Source organism: Brachionichthys hirsutus, chromosome 19 (genome assembly GCF_040956055.1).
Source record: "Brachionichthys hirsutus isolate HB-005 chromosome 19, CSIRO-AGI_Bhir_v1, whole genome shotgun sequence".
NCBI lineage: Eukaryota > Metazoa > Chordata > Actinopteri > Lophiiformes > Brachionichthyidae > Brachionichthys > Brachionichthys hirsutus.
Window position 1 is genome coordinate 5,019,846 of NC_090915.1, and position 23,160 is coordinate 5,043,005.

General features: G+C 51.6%; 2 protein-coding genes and 1 pseudogene across 2 annotated transcripts in view; 2 read left to right on the forward strand and 1 right to left on the reverse strand.

The window, feature by feature from the left end:
* LOC137908649 (endoplasmic reticulum metallopeptidase 1) lies at positions 1 to 6,127 on the forward strand. Its single transcript, XM_068753066.1, has 15 exons — positions 1 to 275; positions 1,018 to 1,322; positions 1,691 to 1,818; positions 1,910 to 2,015; positions 2,232 to 2,378; positions 2,485 to 2,577; positions 3,502 to 3,714; positions 3,801 to 4,021; positions 4,115 to 4,289; positions 4,386 to 4,576; positions 4,662 to 4,814; positions 4,994 to 5,196; positions 5,300 to 5,415; positions 5,563 to 5,726; positions 5,951 to 6,127. The coding sequence occupies exons 1-15, from the start codon at positions 1 to 3 to the stop codon at positions 6,125 to 6,127; spliced, it is 2,667 nt and encodes an 888-aa protein (XP_068609167.1).
* A 4,030-nt stretch (positions 6,128 to 10,157) lies between these two features.
* ric1 (RIC1 homolog, RAB6A GEF complex partner 1) overlaps positions 10,158 to 23,160 on the reverse strand; it is a 14,420-nt gene continuing 1,417 nt past the window's right edge. Inside the window, exons 3-28 of the mRNA XM_068753171.1 lie at positions 21,980 to 22,087; positions 19,183 to 19,262; positions 18,782 to 18,889; positions 17,931 to 18,076; positions 17,707 to 17,843; positions 17,128 to 17,219; positions 16,156 to 16,244; positions 15,922 to 16,066; positions 15,780 to 15,828; positions 15,456 to 15,623; positions 15,165 to 15,374; positions 15,047 to 15,085; positions 14,464 to 14,574; positions 14,284 to 14,373; positions 14,047 to 14,201; positions 13,660 to 13,798; positions 13,439 to 13,555; positions 12,823 to 13,230; positions 12,412 to 12,723; positions 12,079 to 12,237; positions 11,833 to 11,969; positions 11,432 to 11,712; positions 11,130 to 11,342; positions 10,835 to 11,012; positions 10,551 to 10,739; positions 10,158 to 10,458 (exon numbers count right to left, since the gene is read on the reverse strand). Coding sequence (XP_068609272.1) covers positions 10,158 to 10,458; positions 10,551 to 10,739; positions 10,835 to 11,012; positions 11,130 to 11,342; positions 11,432 to 11,712; positions 11,833 to 11,969; positions 12,079 to 12,237; positions 12,412 to 12,723; positions 12,823 to 13,230; positions 13,439 to 13,555; positions 13,660 to 13,798; positions 14,047 to 14,201; positions 14,284 to 14,373; positions 14,464 to 14,574; positions 15,047 to 15,085; positions 15,165 to 15,374; positions 15,456 to 15,623; positions 15,780 to 15,828; positions 15,922 to 16,066; positions 16,156 to 16,244; positions 17,128 to 17,219; positions 17,707 to 17,843; positions 17,931 to 18,076; positions 18,782 to 18,889; positions 19,183 to 19,262; positions 21,980 to 22,087 — 4,161 coding nt within the window. The remainder of the gene's footprint in view (positions 10,459 to 10,550; positions 10,740 to 10,834; positions 11,013 to 11,129; positions 11,343 to 11,431; positions 11,713 to 11,832; positions 11,970 to 12,078; positions 12,238 to 12,411; positions 12,724 to 12,822; positions 13,231 to 13,438; positions 13,556 to 13,659; positions 13,799 to 14,046; positions 14,202 to 14,283; positions 14,374 to 14,463; positions 14,575 to 15,046; positions 15,086 to 15,164; positions 15,375 to 15,455; positions 15,624 to 15,779; positions 15,829 to 15,921; positions 16,067 to 16,155; positions 16,245 to 17,127; positions 17,220 to 17,706; positions 17,844 to 17,930; positions 18,077 to 18,781; positions 18,890 to 19,182; positions 19,263 to 21,979; positions 22,088 to 23,160) is intronic.
* LOC137908971 (5S ribosomal RNA) lies at positions 22,894 to 23,012 on the forward strand (annotated as a pseudogene).

Here is a 23,160-nt window from a genome sequence, read left to right on the forward strand (position 1 = left end):
ATGGAGAGCGATACCGCTGTCAGGAGAATTAAAGCCCCGGTAACACCGAACGATGCAGCGCTAGACACATCCGGTTCCCGGGACTGGAGCGGGAACAACGGCTACAGAAGCGGCACGAAGAGGAAGCCAGAAGTGAGCCTGGACTTGCTGCGGGAAGGGCTAACAGCCTGCCTGGTGTCCGTGTTCATTCTGGGGCTGTGGGGGCTCGTTCATCTGTCGCTACGGCAGCTCGTCATCGGGAAGCCGAGCGGCGATTTCAACGCACTGAGGGCGAGGTGAGTCCCCCCCCCCCCCCCCTCCCCTTAATATAATACTGTTTTAAAAGTAAAGCTCGGACAACAGTCTCGATGCAACAGAGCGCTTTAGTTTGACAACAGACCCGCCTCGAAACCACTACCCCCCCCCCCCCCCCAACACACACACACGCCCTCACCTTTAAGTCACACAAGAGCCAAGGCGGATCCTGATTTTAAAAAATATATATATATTATCATGTTTCTTTGGCACAAAGAGTTTATTTCCGTTTTGAGGAATGGATAAAGTCCTCCTGGGGATCAACATCTGGGCGTCATTCAGTCCACCGTGCGTAACTGGATCCAACCCAGATCAAAGTCAATATTTACACAGGCCAAATGCATTGGAATCCCGAGTGTGAAGAGGTAAGAAGGGTAGAGAACAAAGCATCACTACCCCCCCTCCCCCTGCAGATAAACGTTGTATTGTTTTATTCACTTATTTATTCCAGATGTGAACTAGATGTCACTCGGGAGAGCTCTAATGATCCTACATCCATCCATCCATCCATCCATCCAGTAAAGAAAAAAAACGGCAAAACAAAACAGGAAATGATCCGATAAAATAACTTTCAGTCCAAAACAGCAAACGCTTCTGCCACGTTTCGTTTTTACTCGCGGTTGAACTCGAGCGTCCTCTCTGCTACACAAACCGCCGTGCAATCGCGGCTTCAGTTTCGCCTCGTCTTCCTCTTTCTTCATCCCCCGTCGTGTCACAATCCAGACGCCACTTGGAGCGGATCACCGGCGTCGGGCCTCGGCCGGTGGGCAGCCGGGAGAACGAGGTCCTGACCGTGGAGTACCTGCTGCAGCAGATCGAGAGCGTCCGGCTGGAGACGGCGGCGGGCCCCCGCCGGCTGGCGGTGGACGTGCAGCGCCCCACCGGCTCCTTCTCCATCGACTTCCTCGGGGGCTTCACCAGCTTCTACGACCGCGTCACCAACGTCGCCGTCCGGCTGGAGCCCGAGGGCGGCGCCGAGCACCTCATGCTGGCCAACTGCCACTTTGACACGGTGGCCAACAGTCCAGGTTCTTTGAACTTGTTCCTCTTCCTCTTGCAGAAGTTCAGCTTCCTTTTTACGGGGGGGGGGGGACGTTTAGAAATCCGAGATTTCTAAATGTCTTTTTCTTGGAAAAAACAACAGTGAGAGAGAGAAGTACTTTATACACACGCAGTATTCTTTTTTGAAAGCCTTCGTGAGAAAAGATGAGCCGTTTCAGGCTTTACTTTCCATTTCTGAGGATTTGCGGTGCTTTTTGAAGGGGGGGGGGCAGGGCATATAACGTGACCCGCCTCCTCACCTCGTGCATGCTGAAGCTGAAGCACATGAGGGCTCTCGCTGAGCTCTCTGAGCTTCGGGTTCTTTCTCTCCCCCCCCCCCCCCCCCCAATCCCAGGTGCCAGCGACGATGCGGTGAGTTGTGCCGTGATGCTGGAAGTCCTCCGCGCTCTGGCCAATCAGTCGACTCCTCTCCTGTACGGCGTCGTCTTCCTCTTCAACGGCGCAGAGGAAAATATTCTTCAGGTGGAGCGAAGCGAGGACGCATGTTTCACATTCCTAGGCTGTCCTCACCTCATCCAATATAACCCCCCCCCCCCTCCCTCCTCTCCATCAGGCCAGCCATGGTTTCATTACTCAGCATCCCTGGGCCAAGCAGGTGCGAGCCTTCATCAACCTGGAGGCTGCAGGTGTCGGGGGCAAAGAGGTGGTTTTCCAGACAGGTACTGCACAGCCGGTGCGTTTTTCGGAGGCCTGGATTGTTTTCTTTTCTTTTTTGGTTAGTTTATTTTTAGTTTTTTGCTGATGCGCTGACACGGCACAGACCAGATATTAGTTACGATAGCAAAGGTCGTATTCTTTTGAGTTATAGGAAACGATTTGAGTTCCAAATATGCTGAGAACCTTTTCTTTTTCCCTTGACTGTTCTTTCGCAAAAGGTCCCGAGAACCCGTGGCTGGTCCAGGCCTACGTAAACGCCGCCATACACCCGTTTGCCTCTGTGGTCGGCCAGGAGGTGTTTCAGAGCGGCATCATACCGTCCGACACGGACTTCCGCATCTACAGGGACTTCGGTAACATCCCAGGTAACACCGACTCCCCCCCCCCCCCCCCCCTCGGATCAACCGTCCTCTTTGCTCCAAATATAAAATGATGTCCTTTTAAAAACAAAAACGCGTTTCATTTCTGCAGGCATCGATCTGGCTTTCATTGAGAACGGTTTCATCTACCACACCAAGTACGACACCGCTAACAGGATCCTAACGGACTCCATACAGAGAGCCGGTAGGGAACCGCCGTCCGTCCGTCCGTCCGTCCGCGGCGGCAGCCGTCAGTCCGTCGCCGCTGGACTTCCCTCGCCTTTCCTGCTTTGCGTCGTGAGCCGCCGTGAGATGAGGGACTTATTTGAAAGGGAAAGCGAGTTTTCAGGAGGAAGATTTTATTTAAATTTCTGGTCTGCAGAGGGAAAAAAAACAAGTACGCACACATGTACGAGAACGGCAGGGTGCCGGCCTCTTCTTAAACCTCCTTCAGACCCGAATTGTTCACATTCGCTGTGGAATGACGAGAACACACTCGCGAGGAACGACCGTTTAGCTCGGCAGTGAACGCAACGTTGAACAAGTAGGTGTTCACGCTCAGGCCACAGCGAGCCCGCGAGGCGGAAGGACAATGGGGCTTTGTTTAGCCTCCGCGCGCGTGTGCGTGCGTGCGTGCGTGCGTGTGTACGTGCACTGTTAGCTGTGCAGGCATGCAGGCAGCAGCACCGATAAAGGAAACTCCGGCGCTGGCGACGGACAGGAACGACCTCTCACAGATCCTTTACGTAACCGTATCTATAAGAAAACACGTCGGCGCCGTGCGTCTCGTAAATACTGTTGTGTAACGTCGAGGTCAAGGCGTGAATCATATTTGCCCTCACACACACACACACACACACGCACACACCAACGCACCGTTGCACAGATTTTTATTGCTACAGATAATGGGATGGTCACGGAGGAAAGGGGGGGGGGGGGGCGCCACGGCGTTGCAGAAAGGCTTTAACTTGTGATCGTGGTGAATAATCAATAATCTGTTTTGGGACGCGTCATTCGTCACGAGGTGGTGATGTCATCACCTTCGCAATCAGTCACAGTCAAACGACTTCCTTCCTCTCATTGTGGGGAGCGCTTGTTTCGGCTTTGAAAACCAACTCCCCGTCTCCAGGCGACAACATCCTGGCGGTGCTGAGGTACCTGCTGACGTCGGACAAGCTGGCCGACTCCTCGGAGTATCGCCACGGCAACATGGTGTTTTTCGACCTGCTGGGGATATACGTGGTGGCTTACCCGGCCCGCGTCGGCACCATCCTCAACTACATGGTGGCGGCAGCGGCTTTCCTCTATCTGGCCAAGAAAGCCTCGCTGCCAGGCAACGGAGGTCGGCCATTTTCCCCGCACGAGGTCTGTGTGTGTGTGTGTGTGTGTGTGTGTTTCCTGATCCGCTCGACCTTTTCCCGCTGCCAGGAGGCCGCTACGTTCGGGATCTGTCCTGCGCCACAGGCGTCGCCGTGCTCGGCTGGTTGGTGACCCTGATGTCGGTGCTGATCGTGGCGCTGCTCGTCACCCTGCTGGGCCGCTCCATGTTTTGGTACAACCACTTCTACACCGCCATCTGCCTGTACGGGGCCGCCGCCGCCGGCAAGATGATCCTCATTCACACTCTGGCCAAGAATCTATACTTTGGGGTAAGTGGAGTTTAAAAAAAAAAAAAAAAAAACACAGCTGGGCTTCCGTCTGAACGTTAGCGTGAGGCTCACGTCCGCGCCGCCTCCCTGCAGGGCGTCCGTCGGGTGGAGCTGGGCGACCTCTACTTCGACGTGAGCCTGCTGCTCTGGGGCTGCAGCCTGGTGCTGCTGACCCACCGGGGCCTGTGTTCGGCCTACGTGCCCATGTTGATGGTGGCGTTCCCCCTGGCGACCAAACTGCTGCTGGCGAAAGAATTCAAAGACAGAGGTAAAACCGGCGACGTCATTTCTTCGCAATCGGTTCATCGTGATCTGCGTGTCGGTTCTCATCCGAGCGGCGGCGACTTCCTGCGCCTTCCCGCAGGCGCGTCGGTGAAGTACAGCGTGCTCTACCTGGCGGGCCTGGCGTTGCCCTACGTCCACTTCATGTTCCTCATCTGGGTGGTGTTTGAGATTTTCACGCCCATCATGGGTCGTAGCGGCACAGAGATCCCCCCCGAGCTGGTGCTGGCCTCCCTGGTTACCCTGACGACCATCTTCCTGTCCTCCTTTTTTGTGAGTGTTCCCACGTCGTGTTTGCAACAAGTGTTTCACCTCCTGCACCAGCACACGGGTTCGATTAACGTTCACGTCTTCTCAGCTTCATTTCGTCTACCTGGTCCGGAGCACCAAGTGGATCCTGGCCTGCCTGGGCTCGGTCTTCATCGTCACGGTCCTGCTGGTTTCCTGTGGCGTCCTCTTTCCGTACTCGGACAGTCCGGACAGCCCGAAGCCAAAACGAGTCTTCCTGCAGGTTCAGTGTCTCACACACACACACGCACACACACACACACACACACAGCATGCAAACAGAACTCCGGAAATCACTTACCGCATCTTTTCTCTTTACTGGATACGTTTGTACCGTGAACACGCAAGCGGCTTGCTAGCATGTTTCTTGCTAGCGTGTTCCCGTTGTCCGTGACCCCGCAGCACACCACGCGGACCTTTCACGACCTCCGGGGTCTGGTGGAGAGTCGGGACTCGGGTCTGTGGATCAACAGCTTCGACTACACGGGCATACAGCACATCACCCCCCGCATCCCCGAGATCAACGACAGCATCCGGACTCACTGCCGCGAGGACCGGCCCTTCTGCGGCTACCCCTGGTTCCTGCCGGTCAAATTCCTCAGCAAGTAAGTCGGTCGGCCCCCGGCGGTTTGTAGCGACTTCCTCCTCCTCCGTGTTTACGCGTCGGATCCGTTTCTAAAAGTCGAGCATTTTGGTTTGCGTTCGCAGGAAGAACTGGTACCTTCCTGCTCCGGAAGTGTCTCCCAGCGCTCCGGTGGAGTTCAGCCTGCTGTCCAAAGAGGAAACCACCTGGGGGACGATCAAGATGACCTTTAATGTGAAAGGTCAGGAGGCACACCGATACAGAAAACGCACATTAGAAAACGTGTAATCAATGAAAAATGGAAAACCACAAATCCTGCATTTTTAGATTTATCCTTTCCATCAGCATTCCATTCACTCTGTGGTCCCGTTGTGCCCCCCCCCTGCAGGCCCCAGCCACATGTCTCTCTACCTGATGCCCCACCCGGGAGCCAGCCTCTCCACCTGGTCGTTCGGCGACGGGACGCCTCAGTTCGACCTGAGCGGGGAGTATTTCATCTTCTACTCCCACGGCCTCGACGCCTCGTCGTGGACCTTCTGGTTTGAAATACAGGTGCTCCAAACGCGGCGTTCGCTTCTCTCTCAGAGTGCCTGGAGTCGCGCCGCCACCTTTGCCACGACTTTCTTATCAGCCGTCGGCCCGATAACGTGAAATCTCGGTCGGCGTCTGCTGGAGATTAGCTCCTGCCAGACGCTCTAATCTCCGACATGAGATTAATGAAGTCCAATGAAACTGAACCCAAGGTAAAAAATCAATCCGGTTCTCTTCTCTTCCAGCCCCCCAGCGACCCGGACCCGGCGGGCCCCGAGGGGATCATCTCCGTCGCCATCTCCTCCCACTATTTCTTTGGGGAAGACCAGAGGACCGCTCAGCTGGAGGAAATGCTCCGCAGGTTCCCCGCGTGGTCTTTTCCTTCGTCTTGGGTCAGCACATACGACATGTACCGATACTGAGGGTATGCTGCTGCTGGACCGGAGGCTGCAGGGGGGGGGGGGGGCAGCACTGAGGCTTAACCCTGTCGCCTTGACACACACACACACACACACACTAACTCATATTCACACACCCCCCCCCCCCCCCCATCACTGTGTCGTAGGCGTAGTCGCTAACCAAGCAGGCGGAGACGAACTGAAACGCGCTCGAGGCAAGGCGGTCCGGCGCTCGCCGTCGATCGCTCCAGCTGCCACGGGGCGCCTGCTCACGGGTTAGTTCAGGGGTTCAGATTTGTATTTTTTACTTAATCTCTCGTGCCTTCGCTACTCCTCACTCCATCTCACCTCCTTTTTTTTTGTTTTTTTTTACACTAACTGGAAATTTCGACACTGTGAAAAGCAAGTTTTTATTAACCAGAACTTGTTTTAGTTTTTATGCGCTTACAGTTTTCTTGAACACCTTTTGCTTTCCGCCGGTGAACGCGTCCGAATCCGACCGTCCTGCGCTGCGGATGCAGAAGACGCCCGGTACAGGAAAGATGGCGCAAATTAAATCGGTGCCTGTCAAAAGGAGCGGAACCCTGATGATGATGAAGAAGCGAGGGAAACGCAGATCCTTCCCGTGGGCTTCGGTGCGTTGAAGTAAAGGAGTACGCACATAAATATCCTGTGATTTATTCCCAGAGCCTTCTGCACTATGTGATTGTTTCACGTCTCAAATATGCTGTAGTCGTCCGCCCTCATGGTCTCGTATGTTATTTGTGACTTCAACCTGGACTTCTGCTCTGAGCTAGAGGAGAAGCCGTCTGCGTTGGTGCCCGTGAGAGACGATGGAGCTGCAACGATTCACGGGTTTCGTTTTATTATCAGATATGATAAAGGAATATCTGGGTTTGGATGAGCAAAACGAGAAATCTGAAGGTGTCGACGTTTGATTCTGGGAAACGGAACCGTTAAAAAAAATAATCTACTGCATTTAAAGGACGTAATCGAGTGTCCAGATTCGGGGAGGAGTGGGAGGAGTGGGAGGGGAATGGTTGTGCCTCCTCTTCCTCGCCTTCTCACGGCCGGCCAATCAAGTCGTGAGGAGGGAGAGAGCGCCAAACAGTTAGCTTTGCGCATCGACCTAAGTTGTCTTATTTCCCGCAGCTTTTAGGCACTCGAACGCTCCGTGAGTTCTTGTGTGACCCCCCCCCCCATCGCCAGGTCGTACCTGGAGTTTCATCTGCTGTCAAAATGTAGAATGCTTCGTTTATTCTCCCAGCTGAGGCTAATCGTAAACTTTCCATGTCAGCTTTCAGTCGGTCAATGATTAAGGCATTAGATACCTCTGAAGTGTGTTTTGATTCATCTTAAAAGACCATACCTGTGTTTCTTTGTCTATCGTTACTCCATTTACCGCAGATTACGTATATTTAAACCGTCTTAACGTGGACTAACAGTAGCAGGAAGTAGGCTGCAATGTAAACTAACACTTTAATGTGTTTCAAACATTTTGTTGTCTGAACCAGATGCTGCCGTTGCATTAACTTTACTGCTGTGAAAGCACGGACTGATCAGATCTCCCTCATTCACTCTGAGCTGATCAGTTCCGTCGCTGGTGTTGTGTTAATCAATAACCAGGGGTAGATGAGGAAGCAGGACCTGACGGTTTCCTCCCCGTCAGCCGCTTTCCCGATCAGCTCAGCAAGCGGAAAACAATTGTTTGGCTTTTTAGCTTTTTTTCTAATGTGGATAAGAAAGAGCTAAAATAAAAAAGCTGACATGAGATCAGTCAGTGTTTATGAAGAAGACGCACTTGTTCACATCAACACACAAAAAGCACTTCAGTTGTGTTTATGGGAGAAAAAGGCCTTATTGAAAGAAGGATCTTTTTGTAAAGGTTCCGCACTGATCTTTCTCCAGAGGCTGCCTCTGACGCAGAAAACGAGACTCGTATTCCTGATCACCAGCGCAACAGGAATATGGCCACTTTGTTTTAGTCACTCTGACAGATTCGGATGCATTCATGGGTCTGAGGCTGATGCAGCTCCATCATCTTCATCACTTGCAGCAGCGAAGGATCGTCTGATCGTCAGTCACACACAAATGCCATCCGCTTGTCTGAAATCTGTTTTTGGGACACACTTTGAAAAGTCTTAACATTTGATAAGTGTTCTTTTGTTTTGTTTAATTGTACAACTTTTTTATTTTGGGTCCTGTAACTTTCATTTCTATTCCTCCGTTTGTGAAGAATGATTGATGTAACAATGAGCAACCTTTGATCTGCGTTTTTTGTTCTTTTTTATAATTTGCTTTTGTGTTAGTTGTAGATTGATGACTGTTGTTGAGACTGATCTGGTAACGGGGCATCCATCCATCCATTGATTGGACAGGATGATTTTTTTATTATGCAAAAAAGATTGAATTAAATCAGCACTATTGATTCAAATGTCTTCTCTGGGTTTCTTCTATTTTGATGTGTCCATTGCATAAACAAAAGGCAATATTCAGGAAACAGCTGTTCTCAATGACGCACTGGCAATTCATAAAATAATTTATTGGTTTTTATGTACAAGGAAAAAAAACAAAAAAAGTAGAAAACCAAGGATGAGTAGAAAAGGCAAATGTACAGGAGGGTAATTCTTTACACTGCATTAAGCTTCCTGCTCCCGCCACGGAATCCAACCTAGAAACAGGCAGCTTGTAGGTTTGTTTTGCGTCGACCGACAGCAGCACATAATGTTTAACAGTCATTTCTTCCCTTTTTCGGAAAAATCAATGTTCTACCGATAACGACGATTTGTAAAAAAAAATTAAAAACCCTCAATCTCATCTGGAACACACCGACAAGAGTGGATAAGGTGTCTTATAAATAAGATTTGGTCTTATCGTGAGTCAAAGCAAGCTGGGGAGGGAGGGAGGGAGGGAGGGAGGGGGGGGGGGCAATAAAAATAAAGCTGAGTAACGTTTCAATACATTGCACAATATAATACTGACGTATCCGGACCGTTTAGAGCTTTGTGGTCCAAAGCCAATACACAAGTTTGATTATAACTAAAAAAGGGCACAAAAACAAATGAGCATCATTCCAGTAATAACCACTCAGTTACGCCAATAAATAATATTGATAATGAGAAGTAACACGATTACAACCAATTGCAAATGATGAAATCACCATAAATGTCAAAACACATTAGTATCCTCGCTTTTTCTTTTTTTTTTTTAAACGGACGCCTCCATGGAAATCGAATCGGTGACAAAAATCTACAGGTTAATGATCAGAGTGTGAAATGATTTGCCTTTGCTCAACAGAAGGAAATAGTTTTTCATTAAATCTGAAGCATTGAGGGGGACACTTCCTGGACTCCAGTGACGCCAGGGGGCGCTGTTCCACGCAAAAATACACCAACAGCGAGCTCGCCCTGCACTCGAACCAGCGGATTCGCTCCTCAGATATCATTTTCTTAGAAATCTTACCGTTCTCAAGAATTACATAGAATTCATAGCGTGAGGAAACCGGAGGGACGAGGCTGATAGAAAAATAATGTCATCTCGTTACGCTCTTACATTATTGAAATAGGTATCACAAAATAGTTTAAAATCATGAGGTATGAGAGTACGAGACGCCCTCCGGTGTGCACGCAAACACTCGACTCATCGGCTCAGACGCACTTCGGAACATCTTGGAAATGATTCGTGACGAGTTCTGTTCTAAAGCGGCCCGACGCAGGACTAAAGAGATAAAGTCCGTCCGCCACGCCCCCCGATGGACGGATGCACCAACCGACACGCGGAGCTTTCATCTCGTCGCACACTTTGATGAAGACGAAGATGCTTGTTAGGAAAACGACCGTCGGACCAAACCCGTGTCGTCTGCCGCTTGGTTCAGTACCGACATGGGTTCTAGTCAACGCGAGTCAGAGGGGATAATACTGACTGAAGTGAGACTCTGCGGGGGGGGGGGGTACGTTTGAACACTCAGACACACACACACACACACACACACAAAGTCTCCTCTTCAGGGTCCTTTGATGGATCACAGGTCAGAACCCGGAGGAGGCCTCCGGCTTCAGGACAAGGTGCAGTCGTAGCTGCCTTCCTCCTCTCCCTGCTCCTCCGTCTCATCAGAAGGACAGTCCGCAGAGGGGGGGTGGGCAAAACCCGCCGCAGGTTCGAGTGGGGGCAGGGCCAGACCCGGCGGCGCCGCCGCTCCTCTGCCGTCTTCCGCTCCGGGGCTTTCGGCGCCACCCGGCTTGGCGCTCTGGCCAGGGGGCTGGAAGGCCTCGGGCTGCTCCTGCTCGCCGGCTGCCGCGTCCAACAGAAGCTGCAGCTGCTGCTGGACGACGCCCAGAAACGGTTTGTATCCGAGGCTGCAAAAAAAACAGAGTTAACAGACCTGAAGCAGAGAAACTGGAGCGGTAGATCTGAAACGAGCGCAGGTCACGTGCACACACACACACACCAGTCCGCGGAGGCCCACGCGTCCACAGCCAACAAGCCGCTTTTGACGCACTGCAACGTTTCCTGGGGAACCTCGGGGCCGTCCAGGAAGCCAATCACCTGCTTGATGACGTTGGCATCTCGCAGGATCAAGCCAATCACTGCGCACCACTCCAGACAGCCCGCCTCCATGAACACATGAAGGAGGTACCTGGGGGGGGGGGGGGGGGGGGTAGGGTTAGGGTTAGCTGTTGGTCACCGGCTCTGGCGCAGGTTTGCGAGGTTTCACGTGACGCCGTCGCTCACCTGAGCTGCACCTGGGACTTGTGCGGACCTTTGCTGGCGAGCTCCATGGAGATGTGCTCCAACTCCGCCTGGCTCAGGCTCAGGGGGGAGGAGCTCTCGTCCACCATCGTCCAATCGCCATCCACCATGGAGCTGGTCTCCGTCAAGTCTGTGGCTGAACCGACGCTGTACTCGTCCACTAGGGGGGGGGGGGGAGAGAAGAGTGTTAAAGGAATAGAAGGGGAAAAATCAGTGGTTCAAATGTTGATGTGGGGGAGGGGAGAGGGAGGGGGGGGGGGGGGGTCAGCTTCAGTACCTTTGTTGGTGAGCAGAGACAAGAACGCGTCGTGGGTCTGTGTTGAGTGTTGGTTGGAGTGATTGGACGAGGACGTGTCCATCGGCCCTTGCCCGATCCTGTCCAGCCAGGCACGGTTGGCCGGAGCGGCCCCCCCGGGGGGGGGCGCCGTGTCCATGTCGCCGTTCAGCAGGCTGTCAGCCGACTGGGATTTCAACAGCCGTGTGCTCAGCACTTTGAAGAAGACAAAAAAAGGGTCTCTCGATTAATCGCGATGACGTTCCCCCCCCCCGCGCCGCGTCTCCAGCCCTGAACCGGCTCACCTGCGCGACACGCCCCGTTCTTCAGCGGCGAGCCGAGGCCTCCCGCCGGGATGACGGGGAAAGGCCAGAGGAAATCCTCGTGGAGTTTCTTCAACGCGGAAACAAAGTCATCGACGCGGGCCGCGCGGTTCCGCTCGCGACACAGCCAGCCGATGAGCTCGAAGCCCAGCTGCGCAGAGAAGCAGCCCAGGTCTCTGAGGCGCACCTGCTCCAGGAGGTGGCGGGCGTGGCGCCAGAGCATCATATCGATGTACATGTTCTCCGCACACTCTGCCTCCCGACTGATGGGGATTGGTGCACGGAGAGGGGGGGGGGGGGGGGGGGGCGACATAGTGAAACATTCACAAGCTACAGTGACAACGCGGAACAGAAGGTGTCGCACGCTCTGGTAACAGCCGTACCCTTTGACGGACGGGCCGGCGGGCATGCTGAACGTCTTCTGCAGGCTGAACTTTCCCGCAGCGACGGCGTCCGCAGACTGAGACAAGCTGATGCTGCGATTTCTGAAGAACTCGAAACCTCCCGTCGTGCTCGGCTCCTGAAACGACAGATCGTCTCACTGCAGTTAACGGTTACAAAAATCCTAAAAGCAACTAAAGGTAATCAACGCGTGTACTCTGTCGAGATAATTGGAAGTTTTTTTGTACTTGAGTAGTCGGCGTTGGGGGCGGAGTCTCCATTTCCCCGGAGCCAATGGCTTTCAGGAATCGGATCATGTGCCGGCAGAGATCCCACTTCCCCCGCTCGAGCGCCGTGCTGAAGAGCAGAGTGGCGTGCTGCCTGCTCACCGCCGGAGCCTCCATGTTCTGCAGGGAGAGCGACGGAAGCAGAAGCAGAAGCAGATCTTCAGGAAGCTAATAATGACTTTTGATTTTAAGGGTGCATTTTCTGCATTACGCCACGAGAAGCTAACGGAACGACGCTACGTAGTGAAACTCAGCAGCCCTCCCCCCTACCCCCCCCCCCATCACATTCGCTACCTGCAGGATGATCAGGTAGGAGGCCGCCGTGTCCAGGTCCTGAGCCATGAGACACTCCTCAAACAGATCTTTGGGGTTCCCCACAGCGGCAAACAAGTAGTTCCACAGGGCGTACTCGGTCTTTCTGGCGCAGTGCACGATGGTCTGCAGGAAGAGGGGGAACTCGGTGATGAACTTCGCCACGGTGGGCAGCAGGGGGTCGGGGATGGGCTCCCGCGATGTGGCCTCCTCTTCGAGCACGACGTGGACCATCAGCTCCATGACGTGAGGGAAGTAGGGGAGGGACGCGCAAGACTGGGCCAGCATCAGCGCCTGTGGAAGAGGAAGAGGATGGACTCTGTCCGTGTACTTTGTCGGTGTACAAGTACCTCTACTTCCTGCTGACAGAATGAGACCGGACGCTCAAAATACCTGCTCGCCCAAGTTGCGAACGAGCAGCTGCCTCAGGATGTGGTGCAGATAGATCTGGGAGGTCCTCTCCACGGTGCAGTAGGGGATCAGCGCCTCCAGGGGTTCCGAGGACCCCTGCAGGCCGTCGTAGAGCACAGTCTCGTTGGTCGCCCCCAGAACGAGGGCGTCCTCAAACAGCACAGCCAGAGGGTAGATGTTGATGTGGAAGGGCAGCATGATGCGTCTGGAGAGGAAGGAGTGCGGCTTGCGGTGGTCCCGGGGGAACAACGGCAGCCAGACCTTCATGCCCGCCTCGCCGCAGGACAACCACAGGGCCTCCAGCAGGTGGCGCTTCTTCCTGTTGGACCGGCAGGTCGTCCACACGTTCTCCACACACTGGGCCAAGACTACAGGAGGACAAAAAGGAAGCTAGGCGAGGAGAAAAAAACAAGTTATTTTTATTTTATTTTGTTTCTAGAAATGTTTTACAACATAACTAAAGTGAGAATCAAGGATTCCTGTAGCGCTAATAATGGACTTTTTCTTTTACATTGCTATTTAGACACACACACAAAATGATATGATAATCCTTTCTTCACATTTAAAGATGAGAAACCCCGGACTGCGGCGGACTCACCAGCTTCTTGGTACTAACGGGCGCCTCCTTCTCTCGTATCTGCGGTCCGGAACGGTCCCTTTGCAACATGATTAACTGGCCAGCCAGATTCAACATGATGCTCTCTGCCATGCATGCCTAGGAACACACACACACACACACACACACACGCGTAAAACACGAATGCACACGCAGCAAAGGGAAAGGCCCAGTTCTAGGCGGCGTTATTATGTTCCCGTTACCTGCTGCGGGGCTTTCAGCGCGATGCCGGTCTCTGTGCGCACAGAGGTGAGCGTGACGGAGACCACCAGGGCGGGGTGGGGGATGTAGCGGGACATCGACACTTCCTGCAGTAACTCCATGCTGGCTGCAGGGTTTTGACTAGAACATGGAATAGAGGGTACAACCAATATGTAAATACCAAGAAAACAACATTGAGATCTTTGGAAACGCTTTTTAGTTAAATCTTCAAAGTCAGCGCTCTGAAATGTCGCCGAGGAGCACGAGGATTCGTTTACAGCCTCATCCCTACTATTGTGAGGCTTGAAATAAATCCTTGGAGTAAGGTTCGCATCAGATATACAACAGTGAGAGCTAAAGACTGGGGGGGGTGTAATCTGATTACCCACCCGTCCTTCCCCAAGCTGTAAAGGCAGATGGCGCAGTCGGCTCTGAACAGGACGGCCACGTCCCTGAAGACGTTGAGCAGCAGGGTGTGCGAGTGCAGCTTGGTGACGGACGCGAAGGCGTTGTCCAGGTTGGTCGAGCGTCGGTAGAGCCTCAGCTGGTGCAGAACGGAGACGCAGCGCAGGTGAAGCGTCGCAAACAGGTTCAATCTGCACCGTCAGCAGGCCTGCCAGGCTCACCTGCTCTTGCTGGTCGATAAAACTGTAACAGGCCACCACCACGAAGTCGTTCCACCAAGCCAGGCCTCCCGTCACTGCCATGTTCTGCTCCTACAGGAAGCGGCAGGACGAGAACAGAACAGGACGATGTCCAATCCGCACGCGTTTCATCAAATGACTCGAGTCCGAAGTCGCACCAACCTGAGAGACGTTTCCAAACAGCTTCCATTTTCTCGTTAATAAGGAGTAGTGCGCGAAGCCCCTCCTCCCTGCTACGGCCATGCACTGGCCTGCTGTGTCTATGGCTGCAAACTACACACACACACACACACACACACACACACACACACACACACGGGAAGTAAACAGCGGCGTTCTTGACACAAAGGCTAAACACGCGCGAAGCTAAAAGGGGTTTACGGTCATCTTGTTGAACCTTTTCCTCTCATGAACCGACAGGTCAAGTATGTCTGCGCATCCGTCCGTCACAGAGAGGGTGAGAGGCAGCGGACGCACTCAGGATCGTTTACTCTGTCGACCCCGCAGCGTAACTCTGTGTGGGATTCGTTTAGACGCGTGTGAAATAATGATCGAGGATTATTGCCGCCGCCCAGGAGGCAATAATCCTCGCTTGGAGGAGGTCTGTGCTCGCTGAGCGCCTTTCTAGTTGTTGCAGCAAACGATGCGTCCATGTCCCGCGTGAAACACATAAAAAAAAAACGTTCCTACATTCAACTGACGGGAGGACGGAAACAACGAAGACATTATAAACACACACACTCACCCTGATAGGCCAGTTGCTCTCCAGGTATGTGCTGTGAATCTAAAGGAGCACACGAGCAGATATCAGCATCACCTCCACGCAGGAACCTCCGAGCCGACGGTAGACCGAGCGTCCTCACCTGGACAACGTGCCAGTGCTTGTGTCCGAGTAAAGTGCTGAGTCCCTGAGAGAGCGACGAGTCGGGGTTTGGGGGGCGATGCAGGGGACTGCCGTCGCTGCGCAAGCGCGCATGAGGGTGGGCTTCGGAGGAGCCGTTGACCTGCGTGGGGTCGCCGCAGGTCAGGTAGAGGCGGTCTTCACCGTGGAGCAACACCTGCTCCTGGTTGCTCTGTCGGAGAGGGCGTTTTCGGAACATTTGCTGCGCTGTTCTTGCTCTTATGAACCAAACGGAGGAGATCTCTTCTCTCACCATGCAGGGGTTGACCGTCAGGGCGCTCTTGATGAAGTGGAATTGCAGCATGCCGGGCTGCAAGGAGCAGTTCGGAGGCGGGACCGCATCATCCTCCTCCTCCTCCTGCCTTTTCCTCTCCTGTTTTTTAGAGACCACCCATAGGTGGTAGCCTTCTGCACCCCAGCTCTGGAAAGGGAACGTTGAATAGCGTAACATTAACTAGCCCGTGTACTAATACTACTACCGAGTACTGAATATCGAGCATGATTTTTAATTATCGTAATTTTCTTGGCTTTTTTTTTTTTCAGCTTTAAAATTTAACATGTAAATTCTTTTACTGACCATACAGCTGATTTTAATCGGGTCCTTCTTGCTACCGTCAGAACGATATCTGAGGAGAGGACACAAAAATAACAAGACATAAAAAATATATATATATTTAATGACGGCATCGGTGTGTGTGTGTGTGTGTGTGTGCCCCTACGCAAAGTCCTCTCCCAGAGTGCAGATTAGGTGAGCTCCAAAAACACTCCACAGTGATAGGCCGCCGCACTCCCATGTAACCATGGCAACGCTGTAGTCAGGTGACCACCGGATCAGCTTGACTGGGCCCGTCTTGTTGTAGATGTCTGAGCAGACAGAAGACAGACAGTTATGAGTTATGAGCAAACGAAGCGAAACAAGAGGGAAAGAGAAACGCGCAGCGTCCGGGTCATACCTGGATAGTGTTTTGGGGTGAGTTCCAGTTTGTGGGAAAGCTGCAAGGATCCTGTCGCAGTGTCTATCATGTACACCAACACTGAGCCACTGCAATGAACACACACACACACACACACACACACACACACACGAAACAGCCGTCACTACGAGGTAACACAAATCAGAAATAGACACTTCAGAATTCAGAATGATAGTTCTGTGCAAGCAGCTGTAAATATTTTTGGTAATAGCTCGAGGCTACATTCCTCCAAGTCTATGCAGGAAGTAGAACATTCAAGTGACCGAAGGCCTACATCTCCCTCTAGACCAGGGGGGGGGGGGGTCACCAAAAGGCACAATATGAGAGGTTTCCATTCTGAAAGACAAGCCTTCTAACGCAACAAGAAAACAAAAGGCTGAAGAAAGAAATGAATTGACCTCAGGCAGATTTTTGGCAGGCACAAAGAGGCCAGCTCACTCATGGAGACACGTGGGTCGCTAACATAGGCTAAAAGGCTATCGGCTGTGTGTGATTTATTGATTAACCAATCACAGAGGCATCATGTTTTCCCCAGTTGCTGTCCACTCACACATTAGACCACCTCTTGCTTAAAGTGACCGATTTACTTCACGATTAGCATTTCCCGCCGGTGGAGCCGTTCGACGTGGTCGTACGCCAGTGCGTTTTCTCCTCGCGGGACATGACGGTCGATTTTAAACCATCTGTAATTCTTTGCAAAGGGTTGCCACACTAACCCCATGCGTGTTCATGTTTCATAAGTGAGGTAGAAACTAGAAACGGGAGGAGGAGGAGGAGAGAGATGAGGAAGACACATTCCTGCCAACCTGACCGATTGGCACATTAATCAGGCCTCAGCGAAACAAAACGTCTCCCGCTAAAACACACACGCCACATCGACCGCACCGACGCGAGTCTCCTTCCCATCAGCAGCGTGAAGTTACTGATGAAGAGGCCGTTTAAGATGCGTACCTGGCACAGCCAAAGGCCATCAGTCTGTACTTGTTGTTGACAGCCACGCAGGTGCCGTCGTTCACATCTGCTGCCCACACCCCCTGCAGCTGCTGCATGCAACACACACACACACACACACACACACACACACACAAGACATCTTCATTAATCTACATTTAAAACGGAACGTCTTACGACAAAACCCCCGGAACTAATTGCGGTCGTAAGGCGACGACCCCCCTGGTACTGTTAGCATTTACAGCTGCTCCTTGATAGATACCCCAAACAGAATTGTCCCAGGTAAATAGAACATGGCTACATTATATGTATATTGCAAACTTAGCCAGTTAGCAGAGACAAAAGCAGGATTATATTATCAAAGATGTTTAAATCTGCATGGAATCTGGGGTTAAACTTGTGTTTGGGTGGTCCAGTCACACAAGAAGCCCGTTCTTCTGCATGTTGATGGAACAATCTGATATAGAAGGAGCCGCCGTCTCTCTGCACACCTCTTAAAGGGCACTTCTTTCAACTTTCAACACTTTTTTTTTAGACTTCATGATCATCTCGGTTCGGAACACATTTGAATATTCTTACGTCTGCGGTGATGGTGCTACCGAGTGGCGTTATAAAGCCCAGACGGCCGTCGCTCAGCACCACAGCGAAGCCGTCCAGGGTCACGCAGTACTCCATGCAATGAATAAACACGCCCTCCAGATCCAGAGAGGGACCGCCTAGACCACACACAGTTGATTTGGGATTCATTCCTCATTAGAAATGCATTTTAAACTTCTCTCAGCTGGAGTGGAGTCTCGTCTAACCGCGTGAAGACTGCAGGTCCAGCGAGAAGGGGATCGTGGTGAGGCCGATGGCCTGGCGTCCATTGCTGCCCAGCCCGTCCCAGTGCAGCACATGAAGGTAGCCGTCTGCCGTGCACACCAATAAATCTTCCTGGAGGGACTGTAGACTGGTGGGGAAAGGGAAAAAAAAACACACAAAAGAATAGTAAGCATTGAGGACCAAAGATAAACAGTGTAGGAGGGAATAGAAGAAAAAGACACAGGAAGTAGGTGGGAGGTGGGGAAGCAAGACAACAAACAGCTCAGCGTTAGGAGCAGAGGACCGGTCTTATGCGCGGTAGTTTCACAGCGGGAGACGCCCACTCATCTCCTGCACAATCGTCTACAGATGACTGGCCCCGTAATCTCTGTCGGCACAGACGGGGGATGAAACGTGGTGGATCAGAATGGGGGAATGTTGGATTATGCGAGGAAACAAAAAATATGGACAAAAGGAACGTTCGGCACACAGCTGGGGGTGGACTGACAGTTCTGATCAGCTAGCAAACAAAGAGATGGAGTTTGTTGATGTGGAAGAAATAATGGGGGGGGGGGCGGGGGGGGGGGGGCTGTAAAAAAACAGCAGAAGAGTGAAGAATATATATTAAATTTAGCAAAGACTGGAAAAATATAAAGGAAAAAACAAGCGGGTTTTGTCTTTTTCATATTCGATGCAAACAAAAATGGTGGAAGCCAGAGGCGCTTTTCAAAACCGTCTCACAGCTCTGCAGCTTCTTGCAGCGCTCTTGCCGAGGTTTATTTCCATGAGAGGAAACAAGAGAATTTTGGAAGGAATCAGGAAGGAACAGACGAACAATGAGACTCGATCCTACCTGGTGATGGGGGCCTCCAGATCCACGGGCCTGTTCATCACCAAAGACAGCGCGGGGGCGCATTGCTCCTCCTTATAACCCTGGGTCACTTTCACGCGAGCGCTTCCTCTGTGCAAATATAAAACAGAAATGAATCCCAAAAATAAATGTTCGTTTGAACCGATGCTTTTTAACTCGGGACTGAAATGGATCGGCGACTCTGCCCCGACTTGTCCTGACCTCTTCTGGCATGCCGTCTAGGAATGTAAAACGCACGCGCGCACACGCACACACACACACACAGCGACAGGGACGCTTGATCCAAAGCACTGGAATGGAAGGATCAGCGAATACAGAGAGAAAAGCATGTGTGGACACCCTGCAAGCAAAACGTTAGCGTGCAGGGAACGTTGGGAACTCACCTCGGATAGACGGGCTCATAGAGGTACTTGTCATCCCTTCCACCCAGAACATCAAACAAGAGAATGTAGCCTTTGGCAGTCTGAAAACAGAGAGGCCTTAAAATAACTATTCACCATCACACAATCCAGCTGATGAGATCTGCGGAACTGAGCAACAGCGCAGTTTTTTTTTTACATTTGACACAACCGCTGTTGATAACGAGACCCGAAAACCCAAATTGTCAGCATTTTATAGAAGCAGACACGCAAACAGCACAACAAGCTTCCTTTTTTTGTAGAGATGCTCACGCTACATCTTTACTGCCTCCATCCACCGATCGAGAGCAACTCATTTGTTTGATCCTCATTTGACTACGTTTCTGTTAAATGAATAACTTTCATTTTATCCCCCCCCCCCCCCACAAGCTAAAAAAAGGGGGCGTAACAGTCACCCAATCTTTAATCACAAATACAAAGACCGTTGCCAAGGAAACCACTGAAATTGAGACCAGGAGGCTGAAACATGACACGAAACCTGACCCACTACCAGCAGAATAGGAGTCGCGGTCGTTCCATTGCTTTACATAAAAGACCTGCGGCGCGGCGCGGAAACTTGATTCTGTTACTGATTTTATTTATTGATCTACTTTCATTCACAGGGGCGATGTACAGTTCAAGCATAAATGTTTTAAACCGAAGCAGACCGGACACCAAATTGAAGGACATTTTGCGTCTGCATAAGCCGAGCAGAGCCTTAGAAAAGGAAGAACAGAAACATTCTGGAATGTGGATGAGCATGAGGGAGAATGTGGACAGGAAGTGAAGAACCGTGTGCAGGCAGGCTGGGACGGGCGGAGCAAAGCATCAGGTGCGCTCTGTGATAGGAGAGAGTCAGCGAGGATGAAGGGAAAGGTCTGCAAGCTTCCGAGGATGATGATGCACAAAGAGGCAGGATGCAGATCATTGTCATCTGGGAACAATAAACATGCAGGCGATGAGATTCAAAAGGGGAAAAAGGCACATAAGCGGATGCATGAAAAGTCTGATACTACAAATACAAGACTGACAGCAGTTGTTTTAAATGTTGTCTCGTCGCCTTCCGTCTCCGTTCGGACTCGCTATTCTGTTTGAGCTGACCTCGGTTATTACTCCAGTTCAGGCTTTGAAGAAGAATAAAAGCCTGATTTTAGCAAGAGAAAGTGGCAAGTCGGCAGAAACCGATCTTCTCCGCGTGTCTGAACTCGACCCAGAAGTCTTCACAAGCATGGGCCCATGGATACCTGTTGCTATGGTCTCCTTTAGTCAAGCGATCATTCGCGCAATTGAACCATCGTCAATGCCGGTGGCGTCGAATATCAAAACTCGAAATGAGCACAGTAGCTAGCAGCATGCTTTTAACGGGTAGCGGGTACAGAAAGCAGATGGCTGCCAGGTAAAGATGGAGGACGCACCAGACCTAAGGCCCCTGATCCATCTCCTCACCCGTTTATCATTCTTTCATCCATTACATTCATCACAGGCTTCTCCGTTTACACCGAGGAGCTACGGTGAATCGATCGTTTCCTCAAAGCTTTTTGGTTTTTTTCCCACTCACGCTCATTAATAACACGTAAGCTAGTAACGCATGCACACATCGTGCACGGTAATAAGCGTCAGTGCGTCACGGTTGTGGTGTGAAATGCTCAGAGAAGAGAAGATCTAAAAAAGGGAGCGGGAACATTCTGCCCTCGGACTGATCCCAAAACACACACGAGAGCGCCTCAAGGCTAAAAACGGGATTATCTCTGCTCGGGGAACTTCGTCGGTTCACGAGTCTGGCGCAGGAAAAAAAGTTCCACCTCTCTCTCTCTCTCTCTCCCTCAGTGGCTGCAGACGTTTGCCTTGCACGCACACACATGCGCACGCACACACACACACACACACACGCACACAGCTTAAGACGGTCCGAGTCACCGTTTAGGAGAGCGATCCAGTTGGCCTCGCGGTCTGCAGGGTGCGTGAGCAGCCAAACATCTGGGAAACAGTCTGCCGCCGATTTACCGACTGCTGCCAGGGTGACAGCGGCTGTTTAACTTCAAGAGTAGCTTTTTGGTCAGACTCACAACCCAACAGAATTTTCAAAGTTCAAAAGGATTGGTTTATACTTGGTAGAATCCACGATGACTCACCTCCCACTGACTGCCAGTGAACCCAACACACACACACACACACACACACACGCACACGCACACGCACACACACACACACACACACACGCACACAGGTGTGTGCAGGTGGATTTCAGTGATGACCACATCCCGGGACAAATGGATACGAGTGCACAAAAACAACAAGAACAACAAAGCGGTGCATTGATCTGGTTCCGATGAATCCCTTTCTCTGTACGCGGGTTTGTTCTGACGCAGTCTGGGTTCTCTTCGGAGTCTGGCGGTCGTCGTTGCGTGCCGCTGATCACATGACCTTCGGGGAGCCGGACCGAGTCCGTCTGCTGACTCGGGCTTTTGTGAGGTCAGAGCTTTTTCACAAAGACGCTTCTTCTGCAGTTACGCTCGCGGCTGAGAAACGGGATGAAGCTCACGCGTCGAGATCGCTTCCCTGCGTCAGCGCGCTTATTTGCTCTGACTCATATTATTCATTAGAAGGTGCATGTCCTCCCCCCCCCCCCCGCCCCGCCCCCAGCAGATTCTGATAACCTATGATTACCAGCTTCTTGTGATTAAAACCAGTTAGACAAACCAGTAATTTGACATTTGAGTATTTTAAAGCAGCAGCAGCCAAACTACAAACATCAGATGAAATGGTGCGCCGGTGGTCTTACCGCAACGGCGATCTTGGAGTCGTCTGGTTTCCATTCCGTCTTCTGGTAGAAGCCGAACTGGGCAGCCGCTGTCGCAGACTCAATGTAGCTGACAATCAAAACACTGGGCTGCAGGTGGAAAATAGAAACGCGACGTTAGTATCTTAAAACATTCCGATGGTCACGAACATCCGACTGCCACATACGACAACCAAACACGGATGACTTCAACCGACAATCACTAAAACTGCTGCTGAAGAGGACCGTGTCTTCTGAACACCAGGAAAAGCTTGTGAAGCATAATAGATTAGAACGATTGAAAAGCTTTGTGGTCCATTCAATAGCAGCTCGGTCAGTATGAAGGCGTGCAAGTGCGACCTGAAGATGTAGCATGTTTTTTTTATTTTTATTGAGTCAATCCTGTAGCCCTCCAGATGCAGAAATAGGAAGTAGCAAATGAGGGAAACGTGCACTGAACGTTGTTGTTTGTGTAACAAAATCAAGGACATTTCATTTCCGTAAGGAGAGCAGCTTCGAACTGTTTCCGGTCAGCAGTGGGCGTTTCCCCGCATGAATGTTTTATCGTGGCGACAATACCTGAGCTGGGTGACGCTCTCCAAGTGTGAAATAGAGAAGGAAAAACCTCCCTTCTCGTAAGGAGTCACAATAACGTCGGCACAAAACAAGTGCGTGTCACGTGCACAGAAAATGCTCAAAGCGTTCTGTCAATCAAAGGACGTATATCATCCTAGCGATAGCTTGCGTCAAAGTTGGAAACTGATTATTGCAACCGGATCGGATGCAGAATGTAACATTTTAACGTTGAAAACGCCGTTTGCAGATTCAGAAATCAGCTAAAACTAACACATCAGTTGGTGTCTAAAGACAGCAAGAATAATTTAGAACCTTTTGGTGACGATCCGGATCGCCATGTGGATGGCGTAAAACCACTCTGAACACGCCCGATCTTGTCCGATCTCGGAAGCTAAGCAGGGTCGGGCCTGGTTAGTACTTGGATGGGAGACCGCCTGGGAATACCAGGTGCACACGGACTATTTTCCCCCTCCCATCTGGGAGGAGGCTGCGCAGCATCAGGGCCAGAACCACCAGGTTCAAAAACAGTTCTTCCCTGATGCCGTGAGAGTTGTGAAAATTGAGAAAATTGAGAAAAAACAGCACACTGCATTCCAGAATGCACGAAC